The 18,133-nt window shown below is 41.3% G+C and overlaps 1 protein-coding gene across 2 annotated transcripts in view; it reads right to left on the reverse strand.

The window, feature by feature from the left end:
* Nucleotides 1-18,133, reverse strand: part of FLT4 (fms related receptor tyrosine kinase 4) — a 476,277-nt gene that overhangs the window by 137,287 nt on the left and 320,857 nt on the right. For both annotated transcript variants that reach the window (XM_078653565.1, XM_078653564.1), the window contains exons 10-11: nucleotides 4,461-4,623; nucleotides 3,977-4,106 (exon numbers count right to left, since the gene is read on the reverse strand). In XM_078653565.1, the coding sequence (XP_078509691.1) occupies nucleotides 3,977-4,106; nucleotides 4,461-4,623 (293 nt within the window). The remainder of the gene's footprint in view (nucleotides 1-3,976; nucleotides 4,107-4,460; nucleotides 4,624-18,133) is intronic.

Here is an 18,133-nt window from a genome sequence, read left to right on the forward strand (position 1 = left end):
CAGTGGCCTGACGAGAGCCCTGACACATATTTTTTTTAATTTTAAATTAAGCACTTATAATAAGACGTGCTCAATCGAAATGTCATGAATAGATGACAATAGAGCTTGCGACGGAAGTAGGTTTACCCATTTCCCCATGCAATATCTTGTGGTCGGTAGACCCATGGATAATTATAAGACATTAGTTACAAATTGCTCAAAATATTTCACGTTTCTATGTTTGACTTTCACAACACCTTTTTTGCTATTCTGGACAGTTGTTTTCGCATTTCTGAAAGGATTTAATCACACAAAGATCTTTGTGAAAGTATGTGTGCGAGGAGGGGCAGTGGGCAGCTAGTATTCACTACCGGGCGGGAATGCATTGAAAGTTTGTGAATACCCCAAAACATACATGCTTGCTTGTAGTTACAAATTCATAAATCCCCTAAAAATATCAGAAATATATTGCTGCCAAATAAGAGTAGACCTTATTTTTGATGGGTACACCCATAAACAATGATAGAGATGCAGGAGAAAGGGTTTCTTTCCTAATTGGAATGTTGGAAATCTGCACCTTTGCAAGGCAGAAAGGGGAGTGCCAATTTCTGACTTTTTTTTAAAGAGCTGGACCAATATATTTATTTGTGTTGTATGCCACAATGTTACCACCCAGGGAAATCCCTATGTTGTACAGCCTCAAAAGCTAAAGGATCAGTAGGACACAGGGTATAGGTTTATAAAGTCTACAACTAAAACATGAGTTTCCTCGCGGTAAGAGAACTTTTTTAGCCTTAAAACTAGGGTAAGAAATACCATAAAGGGAACTGCAGAGAGACTTCGAGCTGCTAGTTCAAGAAAATCTATAAACTGCACATCTGTCTGTCAAATCTCTTCATCCACCACACTGATACTGCTGCTTCCTAAACACAATACCGCACCTCGATGGCGATCACACACTGAATAGAAACACTCTCCGTTATGGAATACCCTGGCTAAAATGGGGAAAGACCCAGACATTTTAACTTTTATATAGGAACTCTATAGAGATGCAGGCGCTACAGTTCGATATGGTAAAAACGGAGAGCGAACCAGAAAATTCCCCATAGAAAAGGGTGTTCGCCAGGGCTGTATCCTCGCCCCATTCCTTTTTAATTTATATATTAATGAGGTGGCAGATTCCTTAATTGAGCTGGAAGTCGATTATCCCAAAGTAAACGGCTTGTCGGTCCCATTACTATTATACGCCGACGATGCCGTGATCATGGCACGCACGCAGTTGGGCCTCCAGAAGGCCTTGACTGGATTTGCGACTTTCATGAGTACTAGAGGATTAAAGATTAACGTGGGAAAAACTTTTACCATGTGTTTTACCTCTAGAAACAAATCTAAGTTAGACTGTAAAACCTTTGTAAACTACACAAAGATAGCTTTGACCAAAACATTTTCTTATCTAGGCATCACTTTTAATAATAGGGGTACATGGACAACAGCCATCACCACACGCAATTTGGCTTTCTCACGCACAATAGGTGCAGTCAAACAATTTGCTAAGAAACTGGGCGGCAAACCCGTAGACATTCTGCGTAAGATCTATGCAGCAAAATGTGTCTCTACGGCAACATATGGTGCTGGCATTTGGGGGATGGCAGATTGTACCCAAATTCAAAGAGTAGAAAATGCATTTTTTAGATATTTACTATCAGTCCCAAGATCTACCTCTACAACGGTTTGCCACAAAGAACTAGACAGAGTCCACATCACTGATCTAATAAAAGTAACTCCTGTCATGCTGTGGTATAAGATATGGACTTCTGAGGACACAGTTTTTAGCAGGGAAGTAATTCAAGACTGTATGAATCAATCAGATCCTAGCAAGTTTGCATGGTTAGCTTATGTCAAAAAATTTGTGAATTCTATTGGTCATCCAGAATTTTACTTAACCCCTATTTCATGTACACAAACGACTAAAAAAGCATTAAACGGAGCATGCCTCAACCTATTAGAGGAGAGGCGGTGGTACTTAGATGGAAATAAATCTACTATCATCTCACACCGCCGCATCCTTCATGGTCCTGGCCTACATCCCTATCTGGCTCCAGCTTTTTCATGCTATCACAGAATGCTTCTTACACGGATGAGGACTGATTGTTTTTATAGGTTAATATCTTTCCCGGCCCCAAATGACTGGTCTGTTAAACTGATAAACTGTCCCTGTGACGACTCATCTACCCAGTCAAACATTCACTGTATTTTTTTCTGTAATTACTATGAGTGGGGCAGAAAAAGGTATTTGCTACCAATCTTGAAGCTGTGGGGACTGAGAAACTGTAAACCAGCACTGACTAGATTGTATATGCTGCAAGATGAACTTACTATCAATGCAGCAATTAATTTCCTGAAATTTGTGGTAAAATGCAAAGGGACGTTGGCCTAATGTAAATGATCATTGAGTAACGATTGAGTAATGATCGTAGTACTGTATCATTTTGTGCATAATTACATCAAATAGTACACAAACTCTCTCTAGGCCGCATATTTTTTCTTGCACTTTATGAACTTTATGAATCTTACGATCTTCTTGAATCATATGTATTTTAGAACTGTTTTTTACAGGCTCTGTTTTTATCAACAAATTATTTACACGCATGTACCGTGATTTTTAACTTGAACTAAATGTATGCCATGTATGTTATGTTTTGTACTTTTCTTGTGCTTTTATGGTCTTTTATAAATATCGAATAAAGCTATCTTGACTGACTGACTGACTGAATAGAAACACTTCCCACATACGATCAAAGCAAACACAATATTCTTCCAACCACGCCTCCTACATGGTGTAGCATGCTACGCATGTAGGCAAGCGCTTCAGTGCCCCACATATAAATGCAATTACTATACAATACAAAAGGGATAGTAAGCGCTAAATGCTGCAACACAATAATAGAATACTGGAAGCATATGTAAATGCGTGCAAATAAACCAATTAAGTCACAGTGATCCCTCATCTTTGGCAACTGGGATGAAACTTCCATGGCTTTTTTCCCGAGAATGGATTTTGGAGGTGTGCGCACGAAAACAGGAAGTGACTTTGGGGGCTCGAATGAAAACAGGAAGTGACTCCAGGAAACTGGTAGCCATTTCTTTGTTTTTGGCCTTTATCTAGAGTTTTTTTTTCTTTTCATGTGCTCTTTGATTGCGGGAAGTTAGTCACGGACAGCTGCACTGAAACCTAACAGAGCCTGAAAGGGGGAAACAGTTATGTAAGCATAAAATGGAGTCATTGTACCGGCTCTTTCTTTTGTTGTGATGGGCAGAAAGGTAAACCGTAGGGGATTTAAAAAGGCCATGATCTTGAAGTAAGGTTAGATCAGAGGTGGACGTGCCCACTGCTTGTGGTTATTTAGGGAGGTTAACTGACAGGCTGGTGCCTGTTAAAGATCGGTACAGATGGTGCAGAGTCAGTAAATTGGTCTGTCAATTTACTACCAAGTACAGTTCTCTGGGCATCACAGTTCTCTGGGCATCACTTAGGTGAGTCCACCAGAGTAAGTTAATTAACAGTTACAAACTTGTGAATGCGTTGTTATTCAGGTTTGTAGATTGTTTCCCACCCTGAAAACGCTTGCACATTTACTCCCAATAACTGATGAGTAACAGTGCTTTCATTGTGTGACCTGCCAAAATTGATGGGGTCTATGAGAGAAAACAGATTGAAAGAACTATACGTGCAAGATCTCTTAAGTGTCACATTTCCAATATGTAAACCTGTTTGTATATATTTTTTGCATGAAAAATTACGCACACCTTTCTTGAGTACTCCTGGGAATATACAAGTGCAAGAGTTATACATTTCTAGATGCTCTCCATATTTGTAGATCCATACAAAGTTAGAAATTTACCGCAACTGTAGCAGTAACCCAACAATCTTTAGTTCCTTTTTTTCTCAATAGTTTTTCCATGAGGGCCCACACACCTCTATGATGCACTGCCTCACCTTATTCCTCCCTTCCACAAACTCCGTCCATGTTTCAATGTTGACGCCATCGTCCAGAGTTACGTTCTTCCAGTCCGTGCACTCTGTTTTCCGGTCTCGCTGTTGCCTCCGTGTGGCCCGCTTCCTGGTCCTGGAGGACATATGGCCAACAAAGAGATTGTGAGGTAAAGCAGTGGCATCTAGCGATCTGGAGCCAGGTATGAAACAGGCACCTCAGGTGCAAATAGAGGACGTGCAGAAATATATGTCCAGAGGTGACCATCCTAAAAATCAGAGGTCAGGCAATTTGCAATACCAGGTAGCCTGACTTGAGGAGTTAAAATCACTGGTCAGGCACCATCAATGAGTGGCCACACCCTGTTATATTAAGTTGCACCCCAGCACAGATGTGTGGTGTTGAAATCTCCATGGAATAAAACGGAGTCCTAATTGAATGTGGTGCTTTGAATAGCGAGAAGAGAGTACTTAACAAAGATATACTCACCGATTCTGGTTGGAGAACGTTTTGCAAGGCGTCCAAGGCCTCCACTGCCACTGGATGGCATTGGGCGCTGGGACACCGTACACCGTGCAGAGAAGTGACTGTCGACTGCCACGGGCATAATTGCCAGGGGAAGCGGCCTCGTTCTCATGAATGTGAGGGGGAACTGAAAACAGATGGAAGCAGTGTTAGTGTTAGGTGTGGTGGAGTTGCACTGACTTTTCAAACTTTATGGGGGCTGTGATAGGAGCTCTCTCAGTGGCATCGTATCAGCAAAGGTGTAATGTTGGTAGACCCCCAAATACTGTTTCTTAAAGCATCCAACAAAGAATCTTCTCCTGAAACCTCGTAGATTCCAGAAGGAAAAAACATATAAACGCTCTTTTTCAGGAATGGCACCCAGGATCTGGAACTCACTCCCTCCTGAAACCAGACTTATCTCCTCCTCTGCATTCTTTAAAAAAGAAGTAAAAGCTATCCTCATGACTAAATTCACCTGAACTTGTACTCTGGATCTATTTGAGGATCTACACCTATCTGCACTATTGTTTGTCTGATTGTCGATTTGTATCATTGGTTTTAGTCAATTATTATGCTACCCCATGTACCCACCCTATTTTACTTTTCATTTTTTACCTACAAGTATTCTATGCTCAAAAGTCTGTTAATCTCTCCCATGTTTCTTGTTTCCTTACCTCCTGTATTTGTAAAGCGCTCTGATATCTGCAAAGATCTTGTTCGCGCTATATAAAACTTTCAAAATAAAAAAAAAATCTATATTCCCAGCATCGCACCTCTGCAACGTGGCACTGCATAGTTTTGTAGCCCTTCCACAACTATTGGCTTTTAAACTCTTGTGTAACCTAGGGATCGCATCACTAAGGGTGTTGTGGAGTGTAAAGAGTGTGGCAACTGACCTGCTTTCAAAAAAATAGTTCTTACTTACAATGGGCAGGTGCCGGCCATGAGATCTTTGGTAAATTTGGTACAATCCAGTCCCAGTCAAGGAAATGTAAATTTGAGTTGGTGGGTAACTCTCACAAACAAGGAAAGCATTTGAAACTCTGAATTTGTGGATTTTTTTGTACCTACACTTTATTGTGACTCGAGAAACTATTACATTGAGACAGCAAGACCAGCTAAACTACTACAATGAAGCCCACACTGAAATGCTGTACACTACCGGGTCTGTCCTTCACAATACTCATCACTTCTTTGCATCATACCTAAGTGACATTAACGGGCCTTGAATCTGAAAGGTGTTTTCCCATCCCTCAGCTATGCCAGGCCCCTGACCTTGAAGTCTCGGAGGGAATGCACTACTTCAGACTGTTCTCCAAATAATTATCTGAGTCCATCGGAATCCAGCCCAAGATGGGAATCATATCACTTGAATCCCCAGGGGGACTCGTTACTAGACTAGGCGGGTTCAGCTCCAGCTCCTAAGAAAAAAGAAAAGGCAAGACTCTCTCAGAGGGACTTCCATGAGGCTCATGAGAAAAAAAAAGTTCCTCTAAGCAGAGTGCTTCTGCTGTCTTGAGCAGTCTTGTTTTTCTTGAAATTACCTTGTGAGAGGCCTCTATTAGTCAAACTCTGAGGTGAAATTTAGTAAGGAGCTGCCCTTCAGACGTGGCGTTCTGTAACTTGTTCATGTCTGCACAGTTGTTTCGAACAGCTATTGTTATCAATTATTGTACGGGCACATAGAGTGGGGCTTCGGCTTCACCCACTCTGGGACTCTGTGCGTGTGAGAAGGAGATAGCTACCATTTTATGAATCCCTCTACCCTTAAGGAATTGGTGTGGATTCCAGCAGTCTGCTTTCAACCGGATATCAGACGTTACCACACGTTCATTTACCACGTGGTAACTTGCAACACGGTTTTTACTACACACTGTACATTTACAATGCTTTGTTTTACCACGTTGTACTGTACCACGCAAAACAGCTGGTAAATTCTGACGTTTTGTGTGTGTGTGTATATATATATATATATATATATTTTTTTTTTTTGGTTGGCTACTAACTTTGGTGCCGTTTGACGAATCTTCACAAAACGTTCCAAAACAAAAGCTCATCCGCCATGGTTCCTTTCTGTAACATTTATTTTTGTTAAAAACGTTAAGTTTTTACTGACGTTTTCATCTAACTACATCTATTTAACCTTTGTTTTTTCAATGAATGTCTGTATATATATATCTATCTATATATTAATATTTATATATTATATATCAGCACAGCCCACACCAGTAGGCTTACCAGTTGGTCGTGACGCTGCTGCTCCGTGAATGGGCGCAGAGAACCCCCTAGCAGAATCCAAAAGTTTATTACCAAAAACGATGGTTGAAATGTGTCAGCTTTTGTGCAGAATAAATTTGTCATGCACAGCAGCTCTGAAGTGCATGGACAGTTTACCATGGTGTGTGTGTGTGTGAGCGAACACGTGTGTGTTTGTTTGTGCGATATATGGAGATGCACAGAATACAGCATGCTATTTATTACCACTGCTGAGTGCGGTGAGGAGTCAAGACTCATGAGAGTGATGCCCCTCCCAACCATTGATAATGGTAATAAATATATTATATTATAGCCATTACATTTATTCTTGTGTATTTGTTTTAATGACAGGTATTTACACAAAACAAGGATGTAAGTGGTTACATTTTTGTAGTGAGGTAAAATCATTTTGAAGGGGCCTCCTGTCTGGAGAGCTGTTTCGATACGTAGAGTAATTGTAACATGTAGTCTGTGAGGGAGTCAACTTTTTTTTTTACATGCCTTTTTATTTTTCTGTGTTAACAAAATGGAGTCTGACCTTTACCCTGTAATAAAAAATGACTGAAAGTGCATTTATTAACACAGATGCTCTAAATAGCATGTGTTATTGGGCCACCGTTATCTTCAGTGCCATTTGTGTCTGTGTGAAAATAAACGTGGCTCAATGACACATTATTTACAGCAATTGTCCAAATATACTTCCATTTGCTCATGTATTATTATGGTGTGAAGGTAAAAATCGAATTTATTAACAAAGTACATCAAAAGTGACAGTTTACAGATTGCATGTAACAGTTACTTTACACATGAAATTAATTTCTTAATAGTCATATGTCTCTTGAATGCCATTTTACTTTGCTGAACAAATTTAACCCCATAACTGCTGTGCCATCCCCCCTCCTCCCTGTGCTTTCCCCACCCCTAATAGTGCTGAGCACTTTTTTAGCTATTTAGGCTAGTTAGCACTTAAGGTTGCATAACTTTTTTACCATGAAAGGTATCCCCGCTAAATTTGTGTCCAATTTTCCAACATCCTGGGGATGGTGCATGGATTCCCCTGGAGGGGACTGAGAAAATTGGAAAAATAAAGCTAAAGTTTGAGTTTTTGGGTAAAAATGGGAAAAAAGTGCTCCGCATAAAAGTGTCTGTTTTTTATTCTCCTAAAAATGGCATCAGCTAACGGTTTGCTATACTAAAGTCAACATCTTCCCAGCTTTCTGGAAACAAACCAGTGTAAAAAACATGGGTGATCCAGGAAATCTATACATTTCTGAAATGTAGACAAAATTCTGAATTCAGCAAGGCGTTATTTATGTAGTTCTCTCAAGATTTATCCAAGGAAACTAACTGTTTATATAAAGAAATATTGAAAAGGAGCAGGAAAAAACAGCCATTTTGACAACATTTTCATCTGTAACATTTTGTCAATGGTCGATTTTACAAAAGCAATATACCATTACGCCCTTTAGACTCTTCTGGTTGTGAGGATATATAGGGTTTGTAGGTTCTCCAAAAACCCAAGATACCCAGAGCCAACAACTGAGCTGCACCATACGACCTGCTTTTCTTTGTGTACAGAGTACAGAACAATTCATATTGTGAAATATGTAGAGTGAAAAATGGGTATCAAAGCAAGCTATGTATTTCTGAAATGAGCACAAGATATGGAGTTTAGGAGCCGTGGTTATTTGTACATCTCTGAATTTTTGGGTAACCCTACTAGAATATGATTTAGAGGTTATTTTTCAACATTTCTTCCTTCTTACACTCTGGCTTACATTTGGAAGGCAAAAATACACGGAAATCCAATTAGTAATAACAAATGTTCTACTATTCTATGCTTTCACATGTCTTCCATTAAAAATGGCACCTCTTTGTGTGGGTATGCCTAGTGCCCGCGACAGGAAACAAACCAAAATATAACATGGACACATCACATTTTTCCACAGAAAATGAACCCTTTTTTCCATTGTAGATTATGGACCCTACTTCAGCTGGCACCTAGGGAAATCTAGCAAACCTGAACATTTTTGAAAAATAAACACCTGGAGAAATCCAGGGTGGGGTGACTTGCGTGGCTCTCTCCTGTTATTGTACTCATAATTCCTTGCAAACCACAAACTTTGACTAAAAACACATTTTCCTCTAATTTCTGTGACGGGAAATTCTGATGTCTGTGGGGAACCACAAACTTCCTTCCAAACATCAATGCCCTAAGTCTCCTGATAAATATGTACCTCACTTGTGTAGGTATGATTAGTGCCCGCAACAGGAAACGACTCAAAACGCATCCTAAACACATCACATTTTTCTCAATACTGACCCTTTTTATGCAAGGTGGGTAGTTGTAGATTTTGGGCCTAAGCTTAGTCAGCGCCTATAGGAACCTAACAAACCTGCACATTTTCAAAAACTTAACACCTAGGGGAGTAAAAGGTCGGGTGACTTGCACGGCTCTAACTAAGTTTTTCTTACCTAGAATCCCTTGTAGACATCAAACATTGACTAAAAAAACAATTTTTCCTCACATTTCTTAGATGGAAAGTTCTGGAATCTGCAGGGAGCCACACACTTCCTTCCACCCAGCATTCCTGCAAGTCTCCCCAAAAATGGTACCTCACTTGTGTGGGTATGTCTAGAGCCCGCAACAGGAAACAAGCCAAAACGCAACGCAACATGGATACATCAAATATTTCTGGCTGTGAATTTTGAGCCCTAGCTCAGGCGGAAACTAAGGAAGCTTAGCATACCTGTACATTTTCTGAAACTAGACAACTAGGGGTGACCAGGGTGGTGCATGGATCCCATGTGGTTTTCTTACCCACAATTGCCTGTCAACCTCAAACGTTGCCTGAAATCACACATTTTCCTCCTGTGATGGAAACTTATGGTAGCCAAAAGAATCCCCAAAATGTGTACCACCCAGCGTTACCACCCATATGCCGATAAAACCCTGAGCCACTTGTGTGGCTTAGCCTAGTGCCCACGACAGGAACAGATCAAACCAATGTCAATGGGAGCCCGTGCGATAGGACTCCCTTTGACCTCAGTTGGATCCATTCCTGCCATTGGTCAATGTCCCAGTTAAGGGGTTAACCCACTGTGTTCTGGTGTCGGTTAACTACATTTGTAAAAACAAATGCACATGAAAAATTGCCATGTCATAATCTGATGGCCAGGGTATAAAAGGCTATTTATTACCGTTGTTGAAGGAAGGGAGGGACATCTTGACTCACGCAGAGAGCACAAGAGTCTTTGCCCCTCTCACACAATATATATATATATATATATATATATATATATGTGTGTATATGTGTGTTTGTATATATATATATATATATATATATATATTTTTGTCATCCAAAGTGCCTGTGCTTTCGGGGACGCACACGACATTTCTCCGCCCTGCGGGCTATCAATCAGCATGCTTTCCGCTCTCCATTATTTAAAACCTGCCCGACGCGTTTCTGGGAACCTTTTCCCGTCATCAGGGGCTGCCGTCAAAGAATAATGTTCACAAACCGGTATTTGCCAGACATTGATTTATTAGCCACACCCCTGGTAGGCGTATTGTTTAGTACCTCGTCATACCAAGTGTTTCTGGGATGCGTAGTCTGTTCGGTGCGTGGCTGTTGCATTATAGCAGTTCGAGGCCATCACTTCCAAACGAGTTGGAGGTTTGAGCACAGGACTCCACATGTACAGCGTGCTGAACCGTAATACCCAGCCTACTATAGGTAATTGAGGAGCATCACTTGCCAAAGAATTTTTAATGCAACAGCCACGCACCGAACAGACTACGCATCCCAGAAACACTTGGTATGACGAGGTACTAAACAATACGCCTACCAGGGGTGTGGCTAATAAATCAATGTCTGGCAAATACCGGTGTGTGAACATTATTCTTTGACGGCAGCCCCTGATGACGGGAAAAGGTTCCCAGAAACGCGTCGGGCAGGTTTTAAATAATGGAGAGCGGAAAGCATGCTGATTGATAGCCCGCAGGGCGGAGAAATGTCGTGTGCGTCCCCGAAAGCACAGGCACTTTGGATGACAATATATATATATATATATATATATATATATATATATATATATATATATTCCCTGAAAATACCAAATATTATAGTAAGGTGAAATGTTCAGTAACAACGTAACATTTTAAACTAAACAAAACACAGAATTTCACAATTTCACTCGTTACAGTTATCTTAAGTAACTATATGCACAGTTTTCTCTTCACTCATTTTATTGCAAATGTTGCCGCGATATTATCAATGATTTCCTAGAAGATGTCATGAGTGATGTAATATGTGGGGTAATTAGCAGTGCTACATTCAATTAGTAAAGGAGAGGGATGCCCCACAGCTCCCCTTCCCGAGTCTCATTAGGGCTGGGAACCTCATCTTCAGGGTCGAATTCAATTAAAAAAGTGAAGTGGGTTCACTCCTCGAGCCTCTTAGTGGTGGCAGAGAAACAGAACAGAAGTCTGCTCCCAGTCGAAAGGACTATGTTTAAATCTCACTCTGTTACTTATTTAAGAAATCGATGTGATGCTCAGCAAACAGAATGATAGTATGGCTTCACTTTTTATGGTCATGTGACCAAAAACGTGATGGAGGTGGGTGTACACTTTAAGCATTTATAAACAATAACTTTGGCTGTGACCCGTATGTGAACAAGGGCTCCCGAGCCCGAAATGCGTCATGCGCTGAAAGATTGGTCTAAATAAACCATCTCGCCTAAGATTCCTGTGGTCCGTCTCCTTCTTCGCCAATTCTGGAGGTTGTTGGAGTATTCGTTTGCTGAATGTATATTTAACACCTTGGCTGCTTGAGATATTCCCCTACTGTGCTGGTCCATAATAGAAATGGGTGTGGCCATGACGAGCTCAGCTCGTCATGAGCACACGAGCACTGTGCCTCATGACGAGCTGAGCTCGTCATGAGCACTGAAGGGGATATATATATATTTACTGAAAAAACCATAGGTTTCAGCCAGGTTATAGTTAGGAATTAGCATTAAAAAAAACTTTGAAATTCACTGAAAAAACCATAGGTTTCACGCATGTTATAGTTAGCTGGATATTTCACTCGCACAAAACCATTGAACTTCCCCCGTTACAGTTAGTAAAGCTAACTATAACTCACGCGCCCACAATGCACTGATGATGATTGATTTGATTTGAGTTGATTTGATTCATTAACATGTGTGAAACCTATGGTTTTTTTCAGTGAATTTCTAAGGTTTTTTAAATGCTAATTCCTAAATATAACGTGGCTGAAACCTATGGTTTTTTCAGTGAATTTCAAAGGTTTTTTTAAATGCTAATTCTTAACTATAACGTGGCTGAAACCTATGGTTTTTTCAGTGAATTTCAAAGGTTTTGTAAATGATAATTTTTAAATGTATTAATTGTTATATTTTTTTTATACTAATTTACTACATTGTTTTAAAGTATTTATTTTTAGATATTTTATTTTTAAATTACATTACATATTTTTAATATAAATTGAAAAAAATGTTTTTAAAATTTAGAAATTGTAATATTTTTATTTTTAGTTAATATTTTTTTAATTTATATATATTTTATATAGCAGGCAATGATATCCTATGGAAGGAAATTCAAGTTACTGGTAAGTACAGTTAAATTTACTTTTCAGGAATAGTAGTGAGCTGAAAGATGCAGCACTGAGGTCTCTCCTGATAACAGGTGAGTAAATTGGAATTCGTAGTTCGACTGATTTTAGAGGAATTTTTTAAAGTTCCAAAACTCCACACTTAGGCTAACATTGACTGGTTTCACTTGGAAATTTTACTATGGAAGGAAATTCAAGTTACTGTAACTACGATTAGAATTACTTTCCAGGATCAGTAGTGGGCTGAAAGATGCAGCACTGAGGTCTCTCCTGATAACAGGTGAATAAATCGGAATTCGTAGTTCGGCTGATTTTAGAGGAATTTTTTAAAGTTCCAAAACTCCACACTTAGAAGAATTTCCAAGTAAAACATGTCAATGCTAGCCTATCGAAGGAAATTCAAGTTACTGTAACTACGATTAGAATTACTTTTCAGGATCAGTAGTGTGCTGAAAGATGCAGCACTTAGGTCTCTCCTGATAACAGGTGAGTAAATTGGAATTCGTAGTTCGGCTGGTTTTAGAGGAATTTTTTAAAGTTCCCAAACTTCACACTTAGAAACATTTCCAAGTGAAACCAGTCAATGTTAGCCTATGGAAGGAAATTCAAGTTACTGTAACTACGATTACAATTACTTTTCAGGATCAGTAGTGGGCTAAAAGATGCAGCACTGAGGTCTCTCCTGATAACAGGTGAGTAAATCGGAATTCGTAGTTCGTCTGATTTTAGAGGAATTTTTTAAAGTTCCGAAACTTCACACTCAAAAAAAATTCCAAGTGAAACCAGTCAATGTTAGCCTATGGAGGGAAATTCAAGTTACTGTAAGTATGGTTAAAATTACTTTTTAGGATCAGTAGTGCACTCAAAGATGCAGCACTGACGTCTCTTGTGATAACAGGTGAGTAAATCGGAATTTGTAGTTCGGCTGATTTTACAGGAATACTTTGCACAATAGTGAAGGAAGGGGGCGGGGCCTGAGGTAACATGTGTGCAAACACACCCTGTGGCGCTTTTAGGTTAGGGAATTAATTCCTCTTCAATCCTGAGGTCCCCTGTGAGTCAACTAGCCCACCAGGTACCTCCAGTATGCGCCAGGGAGCTGTGTTGCAGAGAGGTGCTCAGAGGGCACACCCCCTTTTTACAACACTCTGCAACACAGCTCCGTAACACAGCTCCGTGGCGCTTACTGGAGATACCTGTTGGACTAGTTGCCCCCTAGGGGACCTCTGGATTAAAGAGGAATTAATTCCCCAGCTTAAATCGCATATTTGCACTCACATCACCTCAAACCCCACCCCCTACATTCACCACTATGCAAACGCGCCCTGTAGCGTGTTCTAAGTTGGGGGATTAAGTCCCCTTGCATACTGGGGGTCCCTGGGGGCCAACTAGCCCACCAGGAACCTCCAGTATGCGCCTGGGGTCTGCGTTGCAGAGAGGTGTAATGAGACCACGCCCCTTTTTACACCTCTCTGCAACGCAGCCCCCTGGCGCGTTTGCAGAGGTGGAACTAATTCCCCTTGCATAGTGGAGGTCCCTGAGGGCCAACTAGCCCACCAGGAACCTCCAGTATGTGCCAGGGGGCTGCGTTGCAGAGAGGTGTAATGAGGCCACGCCCCTTTTTACACCTCTCTGCAACGCAGCCCCCTGGCGCGTTTGCAGAGGTGGAACTAATTCCCCTTGCATAGTGGAGGTCCCTGGGGGCCAACTAGCCCACCAGGAACCTCCAGTATGTGCCAGGGGGCTGCGTTGCAGAGAGGTGTAATGAGGCCACGCCCCTTTTTACACCTCTCTGCAACGCAGCCCCCTGGCGCGTTTGCAGAGGTGTAACTAATTCCCCTTGCATTCTGGGGATCCCTGGGGGCCAACTAGCCCACCGGGAACCTTCAGTATGCGCCAGGGGGCTGCGTTGCAGAGAGGTGTAATGAGGCCTTGCCCCTTTTTACACCTCTCTGCAACGCAGCCCCCTGGCGCATTTGCAAAGGGGGAAGTAATTCCCCCTGCATACTGGGGGTCCTTTGGGGCCAACTAGCCCACCAGGAACCTCCAGTATGCGCCTGGGGTCTGCGTTGCAGAGAGGTGTAATGAGGCCATGCCCCTTTTTGCTAATAACTTTGGCTCCATTTGCTGAATCTTCACAAAACTTTCCAAAAGACAAGTTCACCCACATCAGCACATTCCTGGAAAGTTTTGGGTGATCCATCAAGTGGGGGCTGAGAAAAAGGTGGGGTCCCAAAACACAAAATCCCAATGCATTTTCCAAAGACTTCTTTAGATAAGGCTACATCAAAAACTGCTGAAAAGAATTACCCCAAATTCGGCAGGAAGCTAGATCTTGGTTGTCAGATTAAGCTTTTTGAGCTTTAGTGTAAATTTGTTCAGTAGTTCATGAAAACTTAAGGTTAAAAAAGAATTGTTTATCTGGAGGTCCACGAGAATCCAGCGAAAGTCCGGTAAGAGCGCAAATTAAACAAATGTAGCACTCTGATTTGGTCGAGAGGCCTGTTTTTCCCATTACCCTTCATGCTTTTGTGGGAGCGAGAGACTCCAGCGAGTCCCACAAGAGTGAGCGCTCTGATTGGCTGGCTGTTGGAGGATTGGAAATGAAGTAGCCACCCTTACTGTTTACTGAGAAAAATTGAAAGTGTTCTGGAAATGAGCTAAAAAAAGGTTTATAAGGGGGCAGGAGAAAGGTATCCTGTCCATCCCTTGATTTGGAGAGGAGGATCTTTAAAGCATAAATACTGTGAAGAAAATAAATGTATATTGTTTTTTTTTTTAAATGTGCGATCACACGGTATCGTAAATAGTTAAAAGGAGTTGGTGAGCTGTCAATGTACTCTACTAGGAGAAATGGATATTGTGCCCCTTATCATAGAGAGGACTTGTTTAAGACATAAGTACTTTAAAAAATAGAATGTTAATTCTTTTAAAAAAAAGTTTTGCAACCTTGCAAAAAGTTCGCGAGATTAAAAAAAAACAGAAAGGTGTTCGTAGAATACACTCTGGTATACACACTGTAGGAAGGAGTGTGTGGAGAAGGTGTTTATCAGAGCCTACTATTATAGATAAGTAATAAACACCAAGTGAACACATGAAAAACAACTTTATACAATACTTTAAAACACATTTTATAACTCTATGATCTTGTGAGATTCCCGCGAAAGTAATGAAACACCTTAAAAACGAGACTAACATGGTCGAAACAAATAGTATACATTATTGCAAAAACGAATCACTCTTTTCTTCAATTATAATTACCTCTTTAACGTAAAGACACATACAAAGCCTTTGAAAAGTCTGCCATTAAATTATTAATGAACTTGCTTTAGAGATCTCTCAATGTGACAGTTACAATAACTGAGGAGATGGGCAATCTCAACTGGAATATTGTCTTATTACACCAAATTAAACTCTGACATCATTTATTTGAAAGAGTTTGTGAATTGTGCATCCTTCGCTGTTGTGTCACTATACAAACCCATTCCCTTTCAAAATGATGTGCGCCCACAGGATATATTCTTCAGTCATTCTACCATATATATACACTCAAACAATAATTAATGTACTTTAAAACTGAAAATTCACAGAAAAAAATGTTATAGTAATGTTATGGTTAGGTGTTTTTAAAAGATCGGTTTCCGTTTTAAAAAAAGCCTTAGAAATTCACTTAAATAATGATAGTTACTGGAATTTGTGAATTACAACATTAACGTTTTGAGCTAAAAAAAAAAAACAAATTCACCTGATATACTCAACTGTGCTAACAATTGCTTGCCCCCCTACCATGCACTGCTTATGACCTTACATGTTACATCACTCATGATATGTTCCATGACATCACTGATGACATCTCAAATCACATCACTGATAACATCATTGCCACTCCCACAATAACTTACACACCCACACAGCAACTCACACACCCATATAGCCACTCACACACCCACAAAATCACTCACACAGCACTCACACAACCACACACAGGCAGTGATACACTTATAGAAATTGCAATAGCATATGTTTGTATTAAATGTGGCGTTTTAGTATTGAATGTGTTCTTTTGGCTGGGAACTGATCCATGGATCCATAAAATGAATTAAAAGAAAAGAAAGACTTGGTGCATTGCACTTATAGAAATACCTCATGGATTACCTTACCCTAATTTTTTTCATTTTTAGTTTTCAAATATATAATAAGAATGAATGTGTCACTAAAATGTGTTCATAAAATTGTGAACATGTATATTAGTAAATTGAACTTAGGGGTCAAATTGCAGGACAATTTATATATTTTTTTAAAGCGATGAAATTTATTAAAAGCTTACAGGGACGTTATAGTTAGGAAATAGAATATTTAAAAAAGTAGAAATGCACTTGCCTCCCCCTCCCCAAACCTTCTTGGGTCCTGGGGATCCCATCCTCCAGGGCTTTTGTTTTATTAAAGGAGAGGGGTCCCTTGTGACACCCCTCCCGGGCCTTGTAAAGCCCTGGGGATGCCCTGGAAACCCCATTTCTAATGCTGTTTATTTGAATTAAAGGGTAAGGGGGTGGCCCCCTCCCCGAGCCTTTTCTGGCCCTGGGGACCCCATCTTTGAGGTACAACTGTCAGAAGTTGGTGACATGGCGCCCACCCAGGACACCCACCACATTTTCATTGGGGGCTGTGGGGGGAAGCCCCATGGCCCCTGCCACCATCCCGGATGCAGCTGGAGCCGGCACTGCCACCACCCGAATGGAGCAGCTACTAATATTGCTCTTTCCGGGTGGGAGCATTATTTTGATTGGACATGGCCATATGCAAATCAGCCGTGATCCTGCGCCTCATGGGAACAGTCCAGCCCGACTGCCAACCCATGTCTTCCATGGACCGGAATCAAGCATCCTAGGACCGGTTTCTGGCTATCAGCCATCTTCAGCCAGGATAGCTTGACTCCAGTGGCGTGGAGAGCACGGGACTCACGTCTGAGCATACCCGTCCCACTCGGGGAGACAAATGCAAAAATAACAGTTGATGGACAGAATGCAGAAAAATGTCATACATTCACCCCAGTACAGAGATCTGGGCCTAAATCGAAATGAGTGTTTGATTGGTTCAGATGGTCCATCCATCACCACCCCCTTTTGTACCGCTTTGTTCGCCATAAGTTGGCAGGGTATGCTCAGCCGTGAGTCCCTTGCTCACTTTGCCACTGGATTCAAGCAAGCCTGGCTGAAGACGGCTGAAATGCCAGAAACCGGTCCCAGGAAGCTTGTTTCCGGTCCAGGGAAGGCATGGCTTGGCAGTTCGGGCTGGACTGTTCCCATGAGGCACAGGGTCAGACTGATTTGCATATGGCCATGTCTGAACTGGGGTGGCAGAGTGGGCTAAAGAACGGTGATGGATTAAACCCAGATCTGTTGACTGGGTGTGAGTGTTTGATTGGTTCAGATGCTCCATCCATCACCACCCCTTTTTGTACCGCTTTGTTCGCCATACGTTGGCAGGGTATGCTCAGACGTGAGTCCCTTGCTCACTTTGCCACTGGATTCAAGCAAGCCTGGCTGAAGACGGCTGAAATGCCAGAAACTGGTCCTAGGAAGCTTGTTTCCGGTCCAGGCAAGGCATGGCTTGGCAGTTCGGGCTGGACTGTTCCCATGAGGCACAGGGTCAGACTGATTTGCATATGGCCATATCTGAACTGGGGTGGCAGAGTGGGCTAAAGAACGGTGATGGATTAAACCCAGATCTGTTGACTGGGTGTGAGTGTTTGATTGGTTC

The sequence above is a fragment of the Lissotriton helveticus genome, chromosome 7 (assembly GCF_964261635.1).
Source record: "Lissotriton helveticus chromosome 7, aLisHel1.1, whole genome shotgun sequence".
NCBI lineage: Eukaryota > Metazoa > Chordata > Amphibia > Caudata > Salamandridae > Lissotriton > Lissotriton helveticus.